The 8,031-nt window shown below is 36.3% G+C and overlaps 1 protein-coding gene across 1 annotated transcript in view; it reads right to left on the bottom strand.

The window, feature by feature from the left end:
* Positions 1 to 451: 451 nt before the first annotated feature.
* INTU (inturned planar cell polarity protein) overlaps positions 452 to 8,031 on the bottom strand; it is a 44,943-nt gene continuing 37,363 nt past the window's right edge. The window contains exons 12-15 of the mRNA XM_009334928.1: positions 7,536 to 7,633; positions 6,610 to 6,799; positions 2,584 to 2,738; positions 452 to 563 (exon numbers count right to left, since the gene is read on the bottom strand). Coding sequence (XP_009333203.1) covers positions 452 to 563; positions 2,584 to 2,738; positions 6,610 to 6,799; positions 7,536 to 7,633 — 555 coding nt within the window. The remainder of the gene's footprint in view (positions 564 to 2,583; positions 2,739 to 6,609; positions 6,800 to 7,535; positions 7,634 to 8,031) is intronic.

Genomic DNA, 8,031 nt, shown 5'->3' with positions numbered 1-8,031 from the left:
GCCCTCAGAGGCGCAAAATTTTAATTAATTGGAAAACTTTTTTTTCCCTCCATCAACAATTGCCAGATATTCAGAGAGTACTTTGAGGATATCAGCTTATCATTTTACATTGCATATTACACACTGAACACAATGAATGTACAAATTATGTGATGTTTTCATATAATAAAGTTATGTTCAGGATAAATAATTCCACAGTATATAAAAATAAGAACTTTGGTTCTCTGAAATCTTTTTAAGTATTCAATTGATGAGATCATTAGAACCATCACTGAAGTTTTACCTGTGTCATTACCACAAGATAGATTTATTTTTTTTAAAAGCATTTCAAAGATATGCCATGGGTGGGCACCACCAATTAACTCACAATTGAGTTAATTTCTCTTTATCTTGAAGTACTTTAAAGAGATGATAACACCCCGCAAGGATGGCTGAATGTTAGGAAGCTCATCTATGTAGCTAAGCCAAAGGACAGTTTAAAGGCCAGTTCAACAGCAGCTTCTGTGACTGAGTCATGAAAACAAACATAACACTCCTGAGGTTTTGGATGTAGAATGAGTCTCCTGGAAAAAAAAGAAAGAAAGAAAAAAAAAGAAAATTATCATAGGTCTTAGTTTTTTCTTCCTCAACTGTTTGATATATTCTGGTTGTACTCTGAGTTTTCAGTAAGATGTTAAAAACAACTGCTGTGTAAGACAGCTAGCAAATTTCTGGGGCTCTCCTGCATTATCTTACTTCTTTCAATACATTAGATTTTTAAATCAAGTTATTCTCTGCTCAGTTTTCTCAAGATTGTGTATCGAAAAAATTCTTCAGGTTTTCAGGATCTGTTTGTATGTACTGGTGTGTTTGCAGTAATCCAGGTTTCCAGGCTACATGCTGCAATCAAGGTACTTGGGAACAAGCCCCAGTATTCACATATTTACTAATTTTTAAACTTAATACATCTGGGTAGGTACACTCCTACATGTCAATCTAATAAGCTCTTTTAGGGAACGAGCTAATGTAGGAAAGCTGTTAATACCTGTGCATAACCGTGTGTAGCACTATAGCATAGCATATAGCACTGCAAATACGAATGGACTGCCGCTGATGTAACATGTCATTTGATAATGCACAGACTGAAAAAATATTTTTTTAAAGATATCAACAGCAGCATAAACGTTTTTAAATGTTTAATTTAAAGATTTTAATTTTCCCAACCCCAAGGATAGCACACAAACTGCAGTTATGTACATTCATGGTGGGAAACTATTGGGTTTTTCTGCTTTAAACATCTGGCTTGAAGGCAAACAGGTTGGAAAAAAGCTCTGTTAGAGAATTTCTACGTTATTATTCCTGGCCAATATAATTACCTGCGGATGACGTTTCCTCTCATTGTATCAGAAAAAAGTTCTTATGCCATATTCAGAAATGTATTTGCTGTTCTCTGACTTTCCTATTTGCGCAATAGTTAAACTAGTTGATAATTATAACTTAATGAATTAATCAAGCATAATCACTTATCTTCCTTTCACCCCCTGCCTATACTGAATTTTTCATACGGTGAAAGCATAGCTTCCATTTAACTGGGCATTTGCATTTTTCTTTCTATTTATCTAGTAGGAATACCAAATACAGAAGATGAATGTAGAAAAGAAGGAAACATCGTGTTGACTGACTACTCCTAATATGACTGTCTGCTTACTGCAGCTAAAATGTAGACAGCACAAAACATAGTAGATGGAGGAAAGAATAACATGAGAAGTAGTGGCTACAGAATAGGGCTTACTGGCCTGCACTTAAACTATTACAAGATCTGATAGGTTCTGAATTGCGAGGAAATTATACATACTACTTTCTCATTACACCTAATTTTAATTACTTCAAAAAATGTATTATTGTTACTATTTAATGCCTAGGGCAGCATGCTGTTCTGTCATGCAAATAAGGCTTAGCTATGTAGCAATAACAATAGGCATCATTAAGAAAATCACTAAAATTAAGTTTAAATAATAACACAAATCACAATCCATTTGCAATGATAATGGCAGAGCTTTGAAAGCAAACTAAGGAAAGAAAACTCCCTTTCCAAAATATCTCAAATAGACTGGTAGGTTGATTTGATCTTCTCAGTGAAAAAAAAACCCAAAACAAAACACCAACCAACAACTACAATTGTTCACCTTACTTCCTTGTATCCCTGAATCGGCATTATGCGTGGAGGCAAGACAGGTGGCATTTACCTGCAAAGCAGGGAATGGAGAGGTCAGAAGGAGTGTGAGGAGCACAAAGAAAGTGCAGGGTATTAAGAGTACGATGAGAGCACTTTAGCATGTCTGCAGACACAGTGCAGCACTGCAAAGGGTGCCAGCTCTGCGGTGTTAACATGCTGGCACGGGGCACACCTGAATTAACACACCTGTGTTTTACAGCAGGTGGAACATCACACCAATGCAACTTCCCAGATCCCAAATCAAAGCTACCTCAGTCAGTCAGCTCAAGTATTTCTGTGATGCGCTACAGTTAAATTTATTCTTAAAGAGTACAGCAGCATATTCAGAATTGAGAACTTGGGAGAAATACATTCGTCTTTAAACTCACCCCACAACCCAGTAATTCATTGTTGGTGGTGGTTTCTTCTGATCAGTCCAGTTATCAGGAGTGCACTCAAACAAAACTCCATGTTCTCTTACTAGATCTAGGTCCTCAGCTGCCTTACTAAATTCTGAAATCCCACTGCCTGCTTTTTTCATTTTCTGTAAAACAATTGGTGAAATGTTAGTATAGAAGGAAATATTTTTACATAAACACTAGCAAATGTAAGTATGTGATTTCTTCAGGAATCTTTGATGAATGATATTGGTGTCAAAAAGCCAGACTTAGAAGATATAACTAACTTGCTTACATGATTCTTTTCCCCACAGTTTTGTTACTTTGGCATCAACAGGCTTTTCCATTGTTGTACAACTTGGAGGTAGACACATGGTCCCCTTTTTGATTTTTTTTCCCCCCTTCCAGCTGAAGACTATTTCTCTAATAAGACATCTGAGATAATACAGCTTCTTCAAAAAAGTGTGTTACAACAGCTAAAGCACTCATCTTTCTTTCTCTGTGTGCCTCCCTAATTAAGAACTGTGGTAGTAAAAGCCTATTGAATAAACCTGGCCAGGCAGGAATTTCTTTTTGTAAATAAACAGTTAAAGCATTTTGCTCAGAGCATTTTCTTCTTTTCTTCTTTCTATACATCTTATGAGCGCATAACATCATTGGGTTTTTACAGCTATGTTTTGTACAGAGCTTTTGAATAAACCTTGTAAAGGTTCCAGGTGTTTCTAACTGAACTCCTGGTCCCTGTTTGCTGAGGATCAAATTGTATGCGCAAAAACTACTTTTCTCTCTTTGCTCTGTCTTGGTGCTCAACCGTGCTGCGAGTCCAATAAAGCCATGGTGTCTTTCACCAGAAATGTGAGGGGAGAAAGACCAGAATGGACTTGGAATTAAAACACAGGAGGAATTTTGAAAGGGTTTATCACTAGTTTAACTCTTCTCCCATTGAAGTCAAAGGAAGTTTAGTACTCTTTTGTAAACATCTATGTAATAATGAAAAAAAAAAACCAAACCCCAAGCTTTAAATCTTTTTTTTTTTTTTGAAGCATGAGAAATGAGATGCAATTACGGAAATAGGAGTGGAAATCCCTTTGAATGTGTCTTAAGAGAGTTGTTAAGCCAGGCCATCTTTGGATCTGCTGATGAAACTTCTGTTCCAACTACAGTATCTGAGGAGGTGAAAGAAAAGGTTTTCTTGAAAAAAATCTCATGGAACTTCTGTCTGCCATATGCAGAAGCATAAACCACATCTTTCAATCTGCCTACAATATTGAAGGTGTGGGGGCTGAAGGTCTAGAAGAGAAAAGGTGGTCACATCATCACAAGTATCTTAATTTCTCAAAAATGGTAGAAGAAAAAGTGAAATGCACCTTAGCATTTGAGAAAAAAAAAAGCTAGTATTTGCCTGAGAAAATGTCTTTTATATTTCCCTAAACATGCTTTGGATTAAATTCATAAAGCATATTCTAAATTACTGCTAGTTCGTAGAGTCGTCACAATAGACGACTTAACCCTTTCTGTAGCTGTCCTTAGTACACAAAATTCTTTCAAACCCCGTTCTTGCTAATACTGCTACTTAAAGAGACCTAAGGAATATGTTAGTACTCAGTCTAATAATCTTCCCCACCAAAAAATTGGGGTCATTATTATGCAATTTCCAAACTGACATATGTTTGTATTTTAGCACATCTTACACTATGCTATTCATACTGAAAATACTCAAGAAAAAGTATGTATTAAGAGGGGATATTTGATAGAACTATGAGGGTCTGTACTTCCATAGGCATTAAAACTTCTTTCCTTCCGATTTTATTTAAGAGTAAGAAAATACTAAGATGATGATGATGAAGAAAATGAGGCCAGGGCTGCTTATTACATACAGTGACATATATTTTAGGGCTACAGAGCTTATTTTTTCTCAATTTAAAATTTATTCAAAATTTTCTGTACACATTTAGAAGTTAAATTGTAAATTTTCAATTCTCAAAAAGTGAGGCGAAATTAATCACTGATCAGTTTACAATAAGGTTGCATTATTGGTGCAATTCTCTGAATCCTAAACTATAACATTTAGCCGATGTCAAAGAATAAGCAGTATAATAGTACATTTCTATATTTGACTTTTTTGTCGTCCGCTATGAACAAGGAAAACTTCTGTTCATTCCTTCACATTCTCCTCATGCCATAATGCAACCTGCCAATTTCAGCATAAATTGTTGGAGCCAACACGGAAAAACTACCCCAAGTTTGTCTAAATGAGAAGCTTTGTTCTGCAGCACATGTTCATCAGTTATTTCTGATTTTCAGAGCAGAATGAACCCAGCTGCTGCCCAGCATACTCACGTCTGAAGAAGCCAGAAAATCAGACTTCAAAGCGTGAGTTTTTCACTTTTTATGAGCTACACCTAATGGTTGAGTGGTTTCTTTATTCAGTTTTTTTGGTTTGAACTATAACCTGTCCATTTAACAGTTGCAACCAAAGGCAATTTGATGACAAGAAATATTTGTGTATTCTCTCTGCTTGCTTTTGGGTTTCTACATCTCCCAACAGAAGTGCCCAAAATACATGACTCATTGCCAAAGTCCTACTCAGCCAAACCTCAGTGTCATATGAAGGTGACAGAACAATCAACCAAATTAACCTATTTTTCGAACACTTAAAAATTCCTAGATGATTTACAAGGTACATCAGTCTAACCAGAAGTGACTTCTTTGGTAACTTCAAGAAAACATTAAGAAAAATTATACTGCTATTTGCAAACTGCGTTCATTCACTTTGTACTGTTATTTCCCATTTAATTCACTTGGATTGTCACTTTAGGATCTAAAAAATGCAACCGACAGTCAGTATTCCACTTAGGTTTATAGTTAATTATTTCTCTTCTCCGAAAGGACTAAACAGGTCACAAAATTAGGAGAGGTGAAATGTTATCCTAATTTGGTTCATGTCAATAAAAATTAACTGTGCAATTAACCAACCAGATTTCTAGCAAGATAAAGTGTGCATTGAACACAAAATGTCTGATCTGAATGGAGTATCTCATAAGTTGATTCTTATACCTGTTGTTTAGATTTCTGCATTACTACTACCATCTTACTTCAGATGGATCATTTGGAGTAAACAGAAATTTTTAATCAAACACAAGGCAGTACAGTTGCTGACATCCCATCTGTCCATTTTTAAGTCTGATCTAAATACCAAGTATCCACATAAAGCTCTGGCGGCTGGGATCAGGCTTCAGCCCAAGTCTAGAGCAAGGCTTGAATTGGTATCTCTGTAAAGGGAAAAAGCCTCACCTATTCTGGCATCCCATCTAATCTAAAATCCAAGGGATCTGGCAGCATAATTAAAAGGAATCGATCATTATAGCCAGTATTCTTTTAGACTGACATCCATGTGAACAAACGATTACAGACGTTAGTGGATGGCAAATGTATAAGCTATCTTGGGTAGCACAGAGACCAAAGACACTAAGAATGAACAACCCTCTCACCGTCAGAGGCCCTCTTCAGGTCATTGTTCAGGCACACTGACAGCACAGTGAGGGGAAGACAGCACAGTGAGGGGAAACCGCACTGTCACTGCTCATATGAAACACTTTCTGTGAAAAAAAGAGGGCCTAAATTTCCTTTTGTTGCCAATCTGAAATCCTCTCCTAGGATTCAAATGGCTAAAAAAATCCCTCTCTTGCTACTTACAGTTCTTGAACCCAGCGCAGGAAACTTTTTGCTAAGTTACAAACAACAGTCCTAATATGAAACAGAGTAAGAAAATACTATACTGGAGTCATGGAGTATTTATTTTGAGGGCATTTTTGGTGGGAGAGCGAGCCATAATTGCATGCATACTTGCTTGGATGGTCAGAGAAAGAACCTGCCCCTAACAGTAAAAATATCAGGAGCTTTAAAAACACCACCACATGTGCAAATACACCTGCTAGTGAACTATTTAAATAATGAATTGAAAACAATCCTGAAATACTGAGTTGAGAATGTAAACAGAAACCAAAGCTTCCATACTTCTTTCCTCATGGACTGCTGAAAAATGGAACGGATTGAAAGACAGCAACGATAGAAATTCTCAATTAACTGAGGGTGGATGGAGCCACCGAGCCGTGCTACTTCTTTGTGAGTTGGAGTAATAAAGATTCCTTGCATCGTTTCCAAAGACAGATAGTGGAAGAGGGTATTCTCAGGACCAGATGTCAACCTTAAAAAAAAAAAAAAAAAAAGAGAGAATTCATTTAATGTTAAAATACTTTTGAAAGAAATGTCAGTTACACAACATATACTTTTGTTTCTTAAGACAGATTTGTTTTTCTGGTAACTACAGTAGAGTATGAAAATGGATACAGACATTCAAAAGGTGCCTATTTCTACACCAAGGAAATCATGCTAATTTGCACTGTTAATACTCAATTTAAAAAAAAAACAAACAAAAAAACTATGGTACAGTTAGGTATTGCACTTGTGTTCTCAAAAATTCTCACCAAAAAAAGAAAAAGGAAAGTAGAAATAAAAGCTTTGAGGCTTTGGGGGTGGTGAGGGAAAGGAAAGCTTTCTTTAGAGCTCAAACAAAACACCAGCACAGACTGTGCTGTCACAACCAACAAGTGGGAACTGGGAAGATCATGGCCTCTTTGTCCTTTGTACACCTACCTAGAGATGGCAGGGAGGCACAAGGTATATGCATGGTCCAAAAACTCTTTATTGAACTTCCAAGGTCACATATATGCGGGACGTGCATACGTTCTACTGACACATTCTTGCGAAACAGTCATCTTTTCTAATTAAGCTCTCCATTTAAGAGCTTCACTTTTGAGAATCTTTGCATGGCAAAGTTTTGGTTAGAATAACATTATGCAAGAACTTCTGTGATATGTGCATATTCAAAAAGCGATCCAAGTATGGCCTTAAAAATTAAATAATAAAAAATAATTTCTTACTTGATAGCGTTAAGAAGTTCTGTATCTTTCTCTGAAAGGTTCTTTTTGAGGTTTCCTAAATGAAATGGATTTGGTAGGGTATGTTTTTTTCTAGTGGCCTGAAAAAACAAGCAGAGAGATGAACCGAGAAAACACAGCTAACGAAAGAACAGAATCAAACCAACAAATCACCTACTTAGAAGAAAATAATGCAGCATGTTTTTAAAAGGCCCAAACGGTTGCATCAAATATATTTTATAGCCTATTTTAGACTGAAATGGGTTAAAAGCAGTTCTACAACTGTACAGCAATTTGTTCTGGTAACTTATGTTTACACCATTATTATTTTGGGGATATTCTCCAATTATTTCTGCTGATTCCAACGCAGCTGTGCCCACTTCAGTCATGTGAATAACCTAAATATTTACAAGCAATGATAAAATAAAAAAATGTGATGGCTCTGAGGCTGACCCAAAGCTTCCCAAGGCAACAGAAGTATTTTCTACTGAATCCAGGG

Source organism: Pygoscelis adeliae, unplaced genomic scaffold (assembly GCF_000699105.1).
Source record: "Pygoscelis adeliae isolate BGI_AS28 unplaced genomic scaffold, ASM69910v1 Scaffold31, whole genome shotgun sequence".
In the NCBI taxonomy this organism is placed as follows: Eukaryota; Metazoa; Chordata; class Aves; order Sphenisciformes; family Spheniscidae; genus Pygoscelis; species Pygoscelis adeliae.
This window is presented reverse-complemented; position numbering and strand designations above follow the sequence as displayed.